General features: G+C 45.1%; 4 protein-coding genes across 4 annotated transcripts; 1 reads left to right on the top strand and 3 right to left on the bottom strand.

The window, feature by feature from the left end:
• Positions 1-169: 169 nt before the first annotated feature.
• On the bottom strand, positions 170-1,329 carry F5147DRAFT_808719 (uncharacterized protein; the record flags this gene model as incomplete). The annotated part of the gene is made up of 4 exons (XM_041443403.1): positions 957-1,329; positions 705-894; positions 369-650; positions 170-304 (listed from the first exon to the last, which is right to left on the bottom strand). The coding sequence occupies exons 1-4, from the start codon at positions 1,286-1,288 to the stop codon at positions 170-172; spliced, it is 939 nt and encodes a 312-aa protein (XP_041290639.1). The 5' UTR covers positions 1,289-1,329.
• Positions 1,330-1,580: 251 nt separating this feature from the next.
• F5147DRAFT_654648 (uncharacterized protein) lies at positions 1,581-4,513 on the top strand (the record flags this gene model as incomplete). Its single annotated transcript, XM_041433895.1, has 10 exons — positions 1,581-1,841; positions 1,917-2,714; positions 2,787-2,894; positions 3,313-3,331; positions 3,371-3,631; positions 3,686-3,723; positions 3,783-3,962; positions 4,009-4,152; positions 4,240-4,388; positions 4,441-4,513. 10 exons carry the CDS (start codon positions 1,581-1,583, stop codon positions 4,511-4,513), a joined length of 2,031 nt encoding a protein of 676 aa, XP_041290638.1.
• Positions 4,514-7,586: 3,073 nt separating this feature from the next.
• Positions 7,587-9,285, bottom strand: F5147DRAFT_838461 (uncharacterized protein; the record flags this gene model as incomplete). Its single annotated transcript, XM_041444156.1, has 12 exons — positions 7,587-7,790; positions 7,846-7,897; positions 7,955-8,189; positions 8,241-8,375; positions 8,431-8,490; positions 8,733-8,746; positions 8,804-8,832; positions 8,895-8,933; positions 8,993-9,007; positions 9,060-9,079; positions 9,130-9,162; positions 9,213-9,285. 12 exons carry the CDS (start codon positions 9,283-9,285, stop codon positions 7,587-7,589), a joined length of 909 nt encoding a protein of 302 aa, XP_041290637.1.
• Positions 9,286-11,639: 2,354 nt separating this feature from the next.
• Positions 11,640-13,346, bottom strand: F5147DRAFT_654646 (uncharacterized protein; the record flags this gene model as incomplete). Its single annotated transcript, XM_041433894.1, has 12 exons — positions 11,640-11,843; positions 11,899-11,965; positions 12,008-12,197; positions 12,297-12,431; positions 12,488-12,547; positions 12,603-12,604; positions 12,655-12,656; positions 12,710-12,791; positions 12,863-12,891; positions 13,120-13,139; positions 13,190-13,222; positions 13,274-13,346. 12 exons carry the CDS (start codon positions 13,344-13,346, stop codon positions 11,640-11,642), a joined length of 897 nt encoding a protein of 298 aa, XP_041290636.1.
• Positions 13,347-16,807: the final 3,461 nt, after the last annotated feature.

Raw genomic sequence — 16,807 nt, 5'->3', positions numbered from 1 at the left:
ACATCATCCGCCCAATGCGCGCAGCTTGCTTCAGCGGCTCGAGAATGATATCCAGACATTGGTGGACTAAGCGGGCTTCAAGGACACTCTGCATCCGCTTCACTGGATGCAGAAATTCGGTGATTGGAAGTAGTGCTGTAAGAAGAAAGGCATTTGAGGATGCCTTGTTTCAAGTCGCCATCTTGACATTGGCAAGACTGATGAGGAGCAGGTAAGCAAGGCGTCCACCAGTCATGTTTGTGATATTGGTTTTATTGGAAGAAAGTATGACACCTAAGAGTGTCGCACCATCCGGAAGTTGCGACTATGATCGAGTGAGAGTTAGCAAAGTTATTTCAGTAGATTCCAAGGTACATACCTGCATTGACCATGCGGTGTCCCCCCGTCATCCATTCACTGTATATCTGCATTGTACGTTCCACTGTGTCGTATACATGTGTAGGTGTAAGATCAAGTTCTTTTGCAAAAAGTGGGTGATTAAAAAGTGCTTTGATACAATCTAACGGATCGCGCCAGTAAAAATGTACTGGCTGTTTTGTTGGGTGAGTTGTCGAAATGACACGGTACTGCCACTTAGGAACAGGAGGCAGAAGTTCTGCACGACCCCGAAGATCTTTCGCTGTGCAAAAGGAGAACGGCAATCCTTTGACCTTCAGAGAGATGAGAACTTCCAGTGACAACACAATCACCAAATCAAGACATACCAGTTTGAGCCCCAGGAATTCATCGGTGGCTGCCATACTTAATGAAGAGTGCAAGAGAAAGCTGCCAAGCTCCCAGTCCTGAAGGGAGGCGAATGGATAGTAAATGTTTTCCTTGCAATGGGCTGCATATGCATCCACATTGAACTGATCCTGAAAGGTTTGGCCACGCCCATATACCTTTGCAGTGCTTCTGAAATATTCAACAAAGGCCAGGGCCCCGAAGCCTGACTGCCCAAAGATTCTGCACTAAACCCTAGAACATCACTCTCCAAGTTCACTGTAACTCCCTCATCAGAGTAGAGGCAATCCGGGTCATCCACAGGTATGTCAGTATCCTGCCAGTGCCCAAGCAGCGCCTCAGATTCCAAGTCCATTGGAAAATCAAGAGAAGAGCTTGGAGTTTGATTGGGTGATGATTCAGTTGTGTGTTCGTCTTCCTGACTAGTAGGGTCGAGCAAAATTTGTGATGCACTCTCAAGCTGGTTGGCCCATCGTAGACAGGAAGTACGAGGTTGGTTCAGGTGTCGTGTAACAGCCCACGGATTCGCAAATTCTTTGAGACAGTTAGGACAGTAGGCAATCATCTAGCAGTAGGGATGGAGTTGCAGGTAACAACATACTCAGGTGCAGTCAAATCATGATTTAGTACTAGTATAGCACAGTACTAATTAATTTCGGATGCAATAGTAATACACTGGCATACTACTACTGGTTCACTTCATGGCAGCCAGTGCACCTCTTATTACATACATTTACTACTGCTATGTAATATTTTCGGACTCGGAACTTGAAGCCTGAGGTTTGTCTTTTGTTTTTTCCTGCCTAGTACTGCTAGTCTTGTGCTAGTAGTAGTACTACTACTAGTACTAGTATACCATGGGCAAACAGACTCGCAGAAAGTGCCAAATCCACGATTCGGATGAGGATGTTCAAGCTCCACCATGTCATACACAGCGGGCTGGCACTGGAGGAGTGCTTTCTCAGTTGAGGAAGGTAGGAAACACTATTGAGACTCCGGCCAGAGTGCCCAACATGAAGGCTCGAAATGTTGTTGTCCCTCCGGACGAGCCTGAAAATGCAATGGCTCCCACAAAGAAGAAGGGGAGAGCAAAAGCGCCTCGGGAGAACACCATAGTAGTAGGTGTCTGCTTGTTCCTCATTTCTGGGATGTGTGTCACCTGAGTAGCACTAACATCCGACGGTGTTCTGCAGGAGACATCAAACCCAGCCATTACAGGTCTACCTGCCCTGCACGTCGTAAACAATGGAAGGTTCAGATTGCAGGATCAACCAATTCCCTTGGGATACGTCAGTTCCAAGCCACTCCTGCAGTCCCATCAAACCCTTCCTGAGCCTGACTCAATGACACCTGTTGTCCAGGCCGGCATCAATGCTCGTACTCGTGGTGTTGCTCGTGGTGTCAGCCGTGGTGCTGTTCGTGGTGATGTTGCTCATAGTGCTGGTGCTCCTCATCGTGATGGTGCTCCTTGTTGTGACGGTGCTCCTCGTTGTAATGATGCTCCTCGTTGTGATGGTGCTACTCATGGTGCTGATCGTGGCGTCTCTCACAGCAACCATCAGTCTGACATAGCTCATGTCCCACTCAGTGGCCATACTATTTCTCATTCTCCGCAGGTCAGCAACCAACGTCCAAAGTCGTTCATTGTGGCACCCCCTGCCCTTCCTGATATTGCTTCATCTGCAAGTCACTTGTTTGCTGACTCAGATGATGCTAGTGATGGGGTGGACAGGGAGATTGATGAAGACAGAATAGGTGATGAAGACAGAATGGGCGACTGGGACGATGAAGACGGCAGTATGGGCCTCGATAAACAAGACATCGGCATCGAGGAAGAAGATATTGATGTCGAGCAAGACATTGGCATTGAAAGCAATGACAATAACTATATGGATTATGCCAACTACAGGGATGAATATATCACGCATGCCTCGGATCACAATCACCAGGCCAATTCTGGCCATCGTCAGGCCAGACACTCTGCCACGCCAGTGCCTGATGACGAGGACTTCAACGACACAGCATCAGCATGCATGGACCACAACCAGCAGAACCGTGTCTAGCACCACCCAGGACAAGCAGGGGAGAAGGCCAACTGGAACAGGAATGTGGATAAAGATCGCTGCCAGCAAGGCACAACCAAATCAGCTCGTTCAAATGCTCTGACCATAGTAAGTACTCACCCGCTTATATTTTTGGTATTTAAGTTGTTTACGTTCTCAGCCTGATACTGATTATGATCTCCTTCAACTTCACCATATGACGAACCGTTGTAGGGATTCATTTCTGGCTAGGCTTGTAGAGACTGTCTTTACCTTACCTTATGTTGGCACTTTGTAGCTTACATAATCAAGTTATCTTTTCACCAGTTACCAGTATGAGTCTGTCTGAGTCTTGAGCAGTTTTTATGACATTTCTTCTCCTCTGAGCCTTGAGCCTGGTCCAGAAACCCTTTAGGGTCGAATAGCAGCTAGGTTCTGCAAGACCCAACATTGTTCAGACTCACCATCTGAATTGTTGTACCTTCACCGTTGCCTGCGTTCTCCGTCCCCTGCCTACTTAAATAGCATTTGAAACCAACACCCAAAGTCTAAGCGCGCTCACACAGGTAATTCCTCATCGAATGATACTAACGATCGGCATGAAGACTCAGAAGATGATGATATTAATACTGGGAGGAAGCGCCGCAATGCCAAGAAGAAGGGAGACGCTGCCAACCCAACTACCCTCAGTTTCTTTCCACACCTCTGGGGAAATTTTCTCAACTATGCCAAGGCCAATTTCAGGCTTTATCTCGCTATTTCAGTCCCATTCCCTACAAAAGAGGACGCCATTTCTGGTGTATGTTGTGAAGCAATTACGGAAGCGATTGTATACTGGCAAGACCAAAAACGCCAAGTTGAGAAAGGTGACATGTTTTACTGCTCTGTTGTCTGCTACCCTCCCTGATACTTTTATTAAGGTTACTACCCGAAATACAAAAGAGAGATGGCTATCGTGGTGAGTGCCCCTACTCACACTACTATTGTGGCTCATATACTAACTTATCACTTGTGCAGACACAGGTTTATAACAATGCAGTGACCTTCCGAAGTTGGATCAAACAAGTTGCACTTGCTGTCGTCCCAATCAGATATGGACTTGCACTTGTACAGGGAAACACCATTGCAAACGTCAAAACGAAAGCAAGTGATCTATTGAAGAGGACGAAGTTTTTGCACAGTGATTGTGATGATGAGGTAGGTTCTAATTGCCCTTGATGTCCAACTCTTAACAACTCAACAGGGTTGTGCATCAAATTTTGCCCACAATGCACTCCGAATTGTCTGTCACAAGGCATTTTACGATAGCAGGTCCAAATCATTGAGGCAATTCCCCACATTTCAGAAGACCATTCCACCCAAAGCTCTCATCCTCGTCGCAACCATCGTGAGCATGCCTATGCCCCTCGTTGTTTAAGCTAACCACTCTATCAAGGTTTAAAATATTCTTGAAATCTACTCCAAGCATGGCCAGGTAACTGGCGCCGTTAGCAAGCAGACAGCTATTCCGGATTCGGAAGCCAGCTATGAGTCAATCTCGACGTTGTACGAGCGTGTCAACAAGGACTCATATCACGGTCCAAAGCTCCATCAGATGTTACAATCCTGGGCTGCGGAGGGCTTGTAAGTATTTGTTTTAATCATACCGGTATACTAACCATTGAGAAACTTCAAGGAATACATGTGGTGCCGTGTTTGGTGATGAAGGAGGCTGCAACACTTCAGACTGGGACGTCGACCTCAATTAGTAGTACTGTAGTGGTAGTAGTAGTATCATTGGCATCACACATGTTTTACAGAACCCTTGAATACATTTGTCAATTGACTCTCAAGTTCGCCAAGACTGAAGCAAATGATCATTACAGGAACGTATCATAACTAGGGGTTACTATGTAGTGCTACTACAGAACACTATATGTTACTGTAAAACACTGTACATCACAAACAGCCTATACAGTGTTGTACAGCGCTACAGGCACTGTGTGGTGATAACCGGGCTGTGCCGTACATGATCGAAGGCACAGCATGACACATCCAAAGTGTAATATATAGCGCTGTGACTCGGCTAGACAGAGGGTGACTTTCCTGTGATGTCTGTGTCACTGTACGGCACTGTGCAGTGCCGCACAACCTATCAGGGTTTTGCTGATGCATCTCCATCAGCAAACCACAAGTTTCATCACAAGTGTCACAGACTGTACAACTCTGTACAAGGTGCCACAAGGTGTCACAAGACACCACAGGTCTCACAAACTTCACAGACCTATATAATAAATATCACACTATCAATGCTACTGATGTCTACAGATAATACAAACTAACATAAATATGTAAATGTTAGCAAGTATTTGACTCTCTTGCTCACTATAATCTGACTAAGCTTGTATAGCTTGTACAGCTTGTACAATTTGTACAAGCTGTACAAGCTGTGCAGAGACTCACTGAAATTACTAGTGTTCTGACCTTATTCTAGTCTCTATTATCCTTAGCCTATTATATGTTGTTCAACCTGTAATAACTGACAATATAGTTGAGGTAATCTTTATTGTACAAATATAATGACTCTGAGTAAAATAGGACATACATCAGTTATTACTATTCAATTACAACTATATTAAGATACTATAGTGGAACTCATGTAGTAGTAAATAGAGTGGTAGTGTTGTGGGGTAATTGAATGGACTTGACTTGGTGAAATTTTCGTATTTTGTCATGTGATATTGCTTTGGTATATATTGCTATTATTGCTATAGCATATATATGGCCTGGTGGCTAAGTGGTAACAATGCTGCACTTATAATTGCTTCAGGTGCAGGTTCAATACCTGCCAATTGCAAAATATAATGTGCAAAATTGATTATGTGATGTGACATGTAACAAAGTGCAGTCACATTTCTTTTGGCATTTGTCCTTCGAAACCCACAAGCTGTACAAGGTATCTTGTACAGCCTGTATGCCTTGTCACAGGCCTGTACAAGGCCTACTTAGCTGTAGGTTCTGTGAGTCTGTACAAGTTTGTACAGGTACCTACTGGTTTGCTGATGTCATGTATGCTTGTCTGAATGGTAAGAAACTCATTCTCTGACAGAACATCAGCATGCTTTGAATTTGTTGGCATCTCAGTATCAGCCATCGCAGCAGCAAAGAGTGATGGCACCTGTTCTACTATGCTAATAAACCGCAAACACTCCCCCTTGGCAGCATTGAGCCTTGCACTATCACCAAGTTGAGTTTGAAGAAGAACAATGTGAGTGTGGTGACCAAGCTCATTATAACCTTGCTGTATGGTCTCAAGAGGTAGTGGAATTTGCTCTAGGACTTCAGGTTCATCCATGCCCAACAATGATTGAAGTTGTACAAGTGTGCACACTGCGCAGTGACAGTCATCCATTTCCCAATACAGCCAAATGTGAACAAGAGACTTCGAAATCAGAAAATCGACAATTGCTAATTTTGTTTGATTTGTTATTTTGAAACAAGAGAAGCTCAGAATCTGTCACAAGTTTTGCAAAAACCAATTTTCGTATTTTTTCCAGCATGGCCCTTCATAATCGCATTCTGGGCTTTACTCTTACAGTCATGCTGCTTGGCAGGATGGAAACAGATCATTGCAAGGGCCTTATTTCACATCTGACGCATAATTTGCATGGGTGACGCTATTTTGATCAAAGTATGTCTGTCAGAGTTCTAAAATTTCATGATTGGTGTTTCACTGATATTTTGCAAGTGCACTTGGTGCCTTCCAACTTCGCCTTGGTAGGTTCGCAATTCGCTCAATCGGGATAAATAAAAAATGGAATAACAAAATCGGCGATCTAAATCCCGATACATACTTTCGTTGTTCCTCATGTCGTCATCCTAATGTGTGTTTTGCATCTATTCTAGGCCATCCTTCTTTCATCCATCATGCTTCCATTTGGTGCCAGGTTGTTCATAATCGAACATGTATCATAATCCCGCCATCGATGCACCTCGCGTCTCTATCGATAGTACCTGCAGGAATAGCCGCTCTCTGGAAATCCTGCGTGCAATATATAAATATATCACCAGTCACTGGCACCCACCCTTGTTGGTCGCTGCAACAGCTCATCACACTACCCTTCAACGTCCCTGCAAAGTATCTTCGAATTTCCCTGTTTCTCACATTCTATCACATACTTCTTTCAAGTCATCATTTGCTTGCCCTAGGACTGTGATCCATGTCAATGGGGGTATGTATGCATGTCTGTATCTCATTCGGTGCTTTACTCTGACTTGTTTAGCAGGGGCTTCAACAGAATATCACAGTCAATGCCTCAGTAGTTTCATAGGTACGCTCGAGACCTTCTGACCTGAACCTCTGATTTTCCTATTCACCACTCCCCACTCTGCAGACCCCATATCCTTGTCATCCTCATTCGCAAGAAAGACGTAATTGAACCATGAGTCTAAGTGATTCATTCATTTCATTCTCCGTAGTCCATCGGATGGAGGAAATCGCATCTGAGTACTGATGAGTTATCAGCCATCTGGCTTCACGGTTCGCAGTATCTATATATTCAGACAGTGACTCCACAAACACACAAATGTCAGGGCACTTTCACTGATCCTCATTGTTGTATTTTAACATCGGTCATCAAAGACCAGTTTCGTTGCTAGTCGTTCCGAATAAGACCCCCTTACCACTTAATTCAGACACGGATGCTTCGTTCCAGTGGTGATACCACAATATATAAATAGGTTTGCCTGAACCTTTTAAATATACTTCGAAACACAATATGTTAAATAAATACCACGATGGATTCTCCGCTAAATTTTGCCTCCCTGCAGACAACTCGGTCCCTACACAGTACTACTAGTCGATACATGTACATGCTCCTGGAAAAGAATCGAATTCATGCTAGTTTCTGTGTCCGAGCGTGCCACGAGTTTGGCGTGGTATTCTCGGACGCTCAGGATGAGGCGTGGTCCCAGCACAAACCTCTGCACGACCGATAATATCTGGAGAATACCTCCGAGTGTCGAAAATCCAATAGAACTCGAATTCTACAGAAATGATGAGCAATGTTGACATGCAGATGTTGGCGACAGGTCAGCGCACCGCGATTTCTGGAAATAGCAAAGCAAGCTGGAGGAAAGAGACACCAACAAAACTAACATGTGCAGAACTTGAGCAGAAAAATATAACCGCGTTCACATTACAAGCTCACCTTGCAAAATAAAGAACGTGAGATTGTATGAGCACTTTGAAACATTCCCCGATGGTCGATCCTGTCGATGGGCCGAATTGTCGCAGCTCACGGAAGTGTTTCACAGCAACCCAGACTGAAAGACACAATGCGAGGACCTCCCATGCAGTGTTGAGAATCCAATTCATTGAAAGAAGAAGCTGGTTGTACCCAGCCACAGAAAAACATGCATGCATGCCAGAGAGTATGAATTCCTCTGGTGTTTGTCCAATGAGCTGTGTTTTTCAAGTCAACAAGTACAACTTACCCGAGACAAGACTGTTTAGTCCTATTGCGGCGAATACCCCGCACGCGATGTTTGCAGTCAGCAAGATAATAACAAGGAACATAAGCATCTTTTTAGATCCCTGATACATGGCATGCAAACGAGCAATCATGATCACTTGCATCGTGTGTCAGTCAGGTCAATATCAGAGGTATTGCACCCGGTAGCTCACCGCCCAACATGGCATTCATGGACAAAATTGTCCCATTTATTGCGTAGTAGGTGATAGCGCCTAAAACTCGCAATTAGTGAACGCCCTCGCACTAGTATCAAAGACTCTGGCTTACACCTATTGAGTCATTATGTTGAGCCAAGTTCAGTGGTTGGAATCTTACTCACCCCTACATATGAGCGTATTGATTGGATGGGAATGAGATAGTTGCAGAATACTCACTGCATCTGTCAGCGATACCGATGGCATAATTTCTGTGTCTCGCCGGTCAGAAAATGGAACACAGCGCATATGAGACATACGCAGAAGATTAACACTAGTTGTCAGAGATGAGCTATTAGCACAGTGCAAAGTTGTTGGTCTCGACACATACACAGAAAATGGTATTCCAATATAGCGTATCTAGAAAATTTTGGAGTCAGCACAAGTTGCCCCCAAGCTAAAGCACAACATGAGGTACAAACAATCAAATACAGCACTGTCATGAGAGACCAGTGTTGTCTCTGTCGCGAATTCATTGCATGCTCTTGTTTTCTTCTGATACGGGACTCTTGTCACTCACCCAGATGAGTTCAATCTATGACACCATTCTTAGTGAGATGGCTGCTGCGGCGATAATATCGACGTACCTCTTTTCCGAGCGTTAAGACTGGAAACAACATGAGAATATCAGCGATTTTCGAACACTGTCCTGCTCACCCCAATCATATACCACCACAATGCCCGCAGCAACTGCAAAACCGCAAGTCAACGTTGGATCCAGACATCTTGATGCGACAAACCTGTCCAATAGCTGACAAGAATAATGAAACTGATATACGGCCAGTAACTGGGATCATTTGAGACGTAGGTCATGTTCGAGGGATGGGTGCGAGCGAGTGGGGAAGTTTAGTGGTGTATAATGACAGCGTTCGTGCAAGATATATTAATCGTTCAGTGCTCAGCCCTTGTTGGAGATGGATTTTTGCTCACGCTTCAAGACCCTCGATTGAGTGAAACGGTGCAAAGTTAATCAAGAACCTGTCAATCAAAATAGATTTTGATTTTCAAATCAGTATTACGCACAGGACTACTTGGACACCAGGAAAGTTCCAGTCGTTGGTGATGTCGGCAACTTGTTTGAAACGCGTGTTTTTGCTGCAAGGTGGCAAAAATCAAGAAGTTCCCTATGAAATCATGTAGTCATCGGTCTAACACAGGTCGAACTGTGATATGCGTGAAACAAGTATTTACGTACTCTTCAGCATCGCTAGCTGAGCTCAAGGCGTAACAGCCCTACGAGTACTCTTATGGAACAAGTGTCATTCTGCGGAACTCGGACAAGAAATCGTAGCAGAATGGGTCGAATATATCTCACTTCGTCCGTCGCCTGGTACGCTCGAATAATTGGGCTATCATGATTTTATCAAAACGATGAACAAAGTGATGGTAAGCATAGAGCGAATTCGACACAAGCGCACTTGATATCATGGTGATGCAGATGTATTGTACTGCCAGATACATCCTGATTCGTGATTGATAGATGTTGGATACTTATACGCCACCATCGGGGGAAATTGCACACGGGAGACAATAAAGCTGCAACACGCCAGAAGGCTGATTTGTGATTGTACAGGCTCATATCGATGGCATCGTGTTTCAGTAAACATCTATCCTGCCAAGAGTGAGACCCGTCGTTCCTGTTCAGGTCCGTCCTGTGTCGGGACAGATCAGTGTCAAATACATGAAAGCTATGATATGATTACCTGTGGCGACACCAAATTACAGCGACGAATCAAGGCTTCAGAATTGCTATCGACGGAGAAACGGAAACGAGGGTTGAAAGAAACTTCTCGAAGGGTCGAGGTTCAAAGGTGCCGTTTTTTACTTGATACAAACAATCATTGTTGACTATATCAGACGATCCGATGACTCGCCGATATTACATCCTACATCCACTCTTCACGCACGCATGATTCGTTACTCCTTCTCTGCGCCCCAGATGGATGATAGGATGGGGCTCGGCGATCCTGCATTGTTTGGGCGGCGTGCTAGGAGTCGCCAGGTGGGACGCACTCCAGAGTGATTTCGATCAATGTATCTTTAACATCCAGATTGTCGTAGTCGTTGCTTGATATCTCTCGTAGCCATTGGTCGACGGAAAACCTGGATGAACTATCCGTGTAAAGTGAGTTTGTAGGCTGATTATGTAAAATTGACCTTAGGTCCGTTCCGCTCCTATCCGCGTTCCTTAGCAGAAAGGGCTCGACTCATAAGTGTTATCGAAGGTAGACCTTTGAACCGGAGACATATGTAGGTTCTAACAAGGTTTTAACTCATCTGCATCAATTCCCTCAATCTAGATAAATAAGAAAAACTTAGGATACTAACAAAATCGGCGATCTGATTCCCGATGACATACTTTCGTTGTCGTTCGTGTCGTCGTCCTAATGTGCGTCTTCCAGGATTCGTATCTTCATCCACGATAGTTCCTGCAGGAATAGCCGCTCTCCGGAAATCAGACATCACGCTACCGTTCAACGTTCCTGCAAAATATCTTCGAATTTCTCCGTTTCTCACACTCTATCAAATACTTCTTTCAAGTGATCATTTGCTTGCCCTAGGACTGTGATCCATGTCAACGGGTGTGTGTATGCATGGTCTATATCTCGTTCGGTGCTTTACTCTGATAGTCGTGCTTAGCGAAGGCTCCAACAGAATATCGCAGTCGATGCCTCATCCGTAGTTTGATAGGTACGCTTCAGGCCTTCTGAAATTTTCTTCTTCTCCACTCATCACTCAGCAGATCCGATATCCTTGTCATGCTCATTCGCGAGAGAGACGTACAGTCGAGCCATGAGTGTACATTCATTTCATTCTCTGTCGCCCATCGGATGGAGGATTTGAGTACTAATGAGTTATCAGCCATCTGTATTCACGATTCGCAGCATCTATATGTCCGGACAGTGGAACACCAACGCGCAGAATCAGCTGTCAAGGCACTTTTACTGATTCTGGTTGATCAGTCATCAAGGATCAGTTTGGTTGCTAGTTGTTCCACTTTACCACTCGGTTCAAGGACGGGCATCTCGTTCCAGTAGTGATACAACAATAAATAGATTTGCCTAGACCTTTTCAAACATACTTCGAAGCACCATATGTTAAATAAATACCACGACGGACCCTGCACCAAATTTTTCCTCCCTGCAGACCACTCGACAACCATTTCTCTACACAGTACTGCTAGTCGATACATGTACATGCTCCTGGAAAACAATCGAATTCATGCTAGTTTCTGCGTCGGAGTATGCCACGAGTTTGGCGTGGTATTCTCGAACGCTCAAGATGAGGCGTGGTCCTAGCACAAATATTTGCACGACCGATAAAATTTGAAGAGCACCTTCGAGTATCGAAACTCCAATAGAATTCGAATTCTACAGAAATGATGAGCAGTGGTTACACGCAGATGTCAGCAACAGGTCAGCGCACCATGATTTCAGCAGAGAGAGTAGTAAGCTCGAGGCAAGAAACACCAACAAAGCTAACATGTGCGGAACTTGAGCAGAAAAATATAACCGCGTTCACATTACAAGCTCACCTTGCAAAGTAGAGAACATGAGATTGTATGAGCACTCTGAAACAGTCCCCGATGGTCGATCCTGTCGATGGGCTGAGTCGTCGCAGCTCGCGGAAGTGTTTCACAGCAACCCAGACTGAAAGGCACAGTGCGAGGACCTCCCAAACAGTGTTGAGGATCCAAGTCATTGAAAACAGAGGCTGCACGTTCCCTCCATATGCATAATAGCACATATATATGCCAGAGAGTATCGACTCCTCTGGTGTTTGTCCAATGAGCTGTGTTCTTCATATCAACAAGTGAAGCGTACCCCCTACAACATCTGTGGTTGCTATTCCAACGATTACTCCGCAGGCAATGTTTACAGCCAGGAAGATAATAACAAGGAAGATAAGCATCGTTCTAGATCCCTGATACATGGCATGCAACCGAGCAATCATGATCACTTGCGTCGTGTCAGTCAGGTCAATATCACAGAGATATTGCACCTGGGTAACTTACCGCCCAACATGGCAGTCAAGGCCATATTTATGTAACTCAGTGCATAGTACACGATAGCGCCTAAAACTCGCAATTAGTGAACGCCCTCGCACTAGTATCAAAGACTCCGACTTACACCTATTGAGCCATTATATTGAGCCAAGTTCAATGGTTGGAATCTCACTCACCCCTACATATGAGCGTATTGATTGGATGGGAATGAGATCCTTGCAGAATACTCACTGCATCTGTCAGCAATACCGATGGCATAACTTCTGTGTCCTGCCGGTCAGAAAAATGGAACACAGCGCGTATGAGACAATACCTAGAAGATAGACACTAATTGTCAGAGATAAGCTATTAGCACAGTGCAAAGTTGTTGGTCTCGACACATACACCGAATACGGTATTCCAATATAGCGTATCTAGAACATTTTCGATTCAGCACAAATTTCCCACCACGCTAAAGCACAACATGAGGTACGAACAATCAAATACAGCACGGTCACGAGAGACCAGCGTTGCCTCTGTCGTGAATTTATCGCATGCTCTTGTTTTCTTCTGATACAGGACTCTTGTTACTCGCCCAGACAAGTTCAATCTATGGCGCCATTCTTAGTGAGTTGGCTGCTGCGGCGATGACGTCGACGTACCTCTGGCCCGAGTGTTAAGACTGGAAATATCATAAGAATATCAGCGATTTTCGAACACTGTCCTGCTCACCCCAATCGTATACCACCACGACGCCCGCGGCAACTGCGAAACTGCATGTCAATGTTAGATCTAAGACATCATGATGCGACGAACTGTTCCAATAGCTAGAAAAAATGTCGGAACTGATTGTTGGCCAGTAACTGGGATCATTTGAGACGTAAGTCATGTTCGAGGGACATCGATGGGTGTGAGCGAGGGAAGGTTAGTGGTGTATAACGACAGCGGTCGTGCTAGATATACCACCGTTCAGCCCTCGTATCACCACAATCAGTATGATGGAAATTTAATCATGCCTCCTAGACCCTTAAGATCAGGTGAAACGGTGCAAAATAAAACAAAAAGCCGGCAATCAAAATAGATTTTGACTTCCAATTCAGTATTATCTAGCACAGGTCGAAGTGTTACATGTGATGTGTGTGAGCAATTATGTACGCACTCTTCGGCGTCGCTGGCTGAGCCCGAGGCGCAACAGCCCTACTAGTACTCCTATGGAACAAGTGTCATTCTGCGGAACTCAGACAAGAAATCGAGATAGAGTGGGTCGAAATATCTCACCTCATCCGTCGCCTGGTACGCTTGAATCATTGGGCTATCATGATTTTATCAAAACGATGAACAAAGTGATGATAAGCATAGAGCGAATTCGGTACAAAACGCATTTGATGTCATGGTGATGCAGATGTATTGTACTGCCAGATACATCCTCATTCGTGATTGATAGATGTTAAACACTTATCCGACACCGTCAGGGGAAATTGCACACGGGAGACAATAAATCTGCAACACGCTAGAAGACTGATTTCTGATTGTACAAGCTCATATCGATGGCATTGTGTTTCAGTAACCATCCATCCTGTAAGAGTGAGATCCCTCGTTCCCGTTTAGGTCCATCCAGTGTTAAATACATGAAAGTTATGATGTAGTTATGCAAACAAACGGTTTGTAACAGCGAATCACAAATCACAGCTCGATCGACCCACCGAATAGACAGTCGGGGGCGAGGAAATTTTGAAATAGAGTAGTGATAGGATAGGTGACTGTGTGACATGGCAGGGCCATTTCGCTGCGGTTGCAGGCGCACGGAGACTTGTTTGCTGAAGCACGTTGGTCACCGGCTGTGTTCAGTAAAGCGCTGCTGGTTATGAGTCATGACCATCGTCCAGGGGAAAAACTGACCGTTTGAGGGAGGAGGCTAAAGCCACACACGATACTGGGCACAATGAATCAATAAAACAAGAGTTTGCATTTGCGCACCAAACATAATACGAGAGTCGAAGTATCGTTTCAAACGGCAAAAACGACGGTCGGGTCACGACGTGACCGATCGTGACTGGTCGTTACTGGTCGTGACCGAAGGTGGTTGCTGGGCCTCCATGTTTGTCTAAATTTTAATTATGTAAAGCCCGCGGCGCTACCTTCGGCGTTTGCGGAGTCAAAAAATGAACCAACCTACTGTAACCTTCCAGCTCTGCAAGCAACGCTGTTCCGGAATTCACACCTGTGCCAATTTCTCTTGTTACACCGCCCGCATCGGTCATGGAAGACGAGAATTTACCCGCGCATGAAGGTCGACGGACATGCACTATGCCATCGAAGCTAAAGGAACGACTGTCGTATTTGGTCTGCCTGCGACATAGTACTCAAGTATATATATGAGACTAAAGTGTTGCTCCTGTGATAGATCCTCCCCAAACATTATTCCTCGCGCTCAGGATCATTCTACTACCGCTCTGGAGCCCACCCTTTCACATCTTTCATTGTGCTCGCACACATCATATTGAGTTTTTTCTTCCTCTATCAACTAGTACCTGATCACAGACGCGCTACTTTTCCTTTCCAGGCCCTTCACTCTCTGTTTGTTCGTTCAGGTGGCTGATGACCCCATGCTGTGATAACCTCTTCAATGTCATGGTGTCATCGGTCATCTGGGTTTTATGAATCACGGTCATTCTTTTTGTTCAGACAGATGGTCAGTTGCTTTCGTGTATCTTTATCGGCCACTTGGACTTCGACACGCTACTCCAATGTCACTCCGAATTGTCATGTACGTATATGATACCCTCGTTCGAGATTTCACGCTGACGGACATGCTACTAGTAGAACTTCGACAGGCCATACATGCCCAATACACGAGTCTGCAATCATGGTCAGTTCTTTTTCGTTCTGCATGCATCGTGCTCAAATGGCAATCCAGGGCATTCATGAATATATCGAATACTCGGATTATCAGCTATCCGAGCTCAGACACGCCACTTCTACTTTCCTTGGTCCATGGAATAGTCACATCGGGCCCCACTTGAACGGACCAGATGGATGATGATGCAGTGGATGCGACTTAGCCATTCCTCCACAGGCCATCTTAGCTTCTATAGATCGTGCGCACTTCTTCCTTTGGTATATGTATTCGCTGATAGACAGTAGTTTTCACCAGTATGGAATTCCGATATATTAACTGTCGGGCTCAGATTCGGACACGCCGCTAACGTACTACCTAGGCGAGCAGATAACGACCTGGTGAAGTGTATACTTTCAAATGCTCATCTCTTCGCACCAGAGCGACTGTGATCAACATCAATGAGTTCGTCGTATGTACATATCCATCTCGTTCGGTGCTTTACTCTAACAGCCGTGCTACTCGAGAAGATGGAAACAGATCGTTGCAAGTACCCTAATACACATCTGACGCATGATTTGCAGTTGTATGGGTGGCGCTACATTGATCAAGAATGTATACGTGGGTCCTAAAATTTCATGATTGGCTCCTCGCTGATACTTTCTCAGGTGTGATGGGTACCTTGCAACGTAAAAACCCGATTCTCTTCTCTACTCCCCACTCACCATGCCCGAGGCCTGATGTGTTTGCTACATGCTTTTGCGATATACTCAAACTGTCAGTTTCTTTTTTAGAACTAATCACACTTGATATCGTTGATCTATCTCAGCGACACGTTACTAGTTATAACATCCGCACGATAATACATCTGGATATCGTGTGCTTTGTACTTGAGCAGATGATGTGTGGAAGGGAGAAAAATTTGTGGATTTCCTTGTGTCGCCTGTCTGGACTCGCCAGATCGCCAGGATCCTGAATGTAAATTGATGCACGGTTTGGACAATGTGCTCGGGAGTTACTAGGTATGACACGATTAGTACTTCCGGCATGACACAATTCACTCTATTCTGAAGTGGCACACCGCCATCGGTGCACATGAAGTGTATTGCAATACGCTAAGAGCCGCGCTGCCAGTCAACGGAAAACTGTGATGAACTGTTGCAAGGCATGAGTAAGCTAAGGTGAGGTATAGAAGTTGATTGCGGAGAAGGTCCATCGGCGAGGAGGTCCATGTAGAGACTATTTAAGGCCTCCCAGACACGCCTTGGTAGGTTCGCAATTCGCTCGATCGGGATAAATAGAAAACGGAATAACAAAATCGGCGATCTGATTCCCGATGACATACTTTCGTTGTTCCTCGTTCGTGTCGTCGTCCTAATATGTGCTTCTTCCAGGATTCACATCGTCATCCATACCTTATCTAGCTCGGCATCTATTCTAGGCCATCCTTCTTTCATCCATCGTGGTTCTATTTGGTGCGGGGCTTTATCGATGCGATACATAAATATATCACC

The sequence above is a fragment of the Suillus discolor genome, assembly GCF_016758755.1.
Source record: "Suillus discolor strain FC423 chromosome Unknown F5147scaffold_43, whole genome shotgun sequence".
Classification (NCBI taxonomy): domain Eukaryota; kingdom Fungi; phylum Basidiomycota; class Agaricomycetes; order Boletales; family Suillaceae; genus Suillus; species Suillus discolor.
The sequence above is the reverse complement of the archived record's forward strand: the minus strand, read 5'-3'. Positions and strand labels throughout refer to the sequence as shown.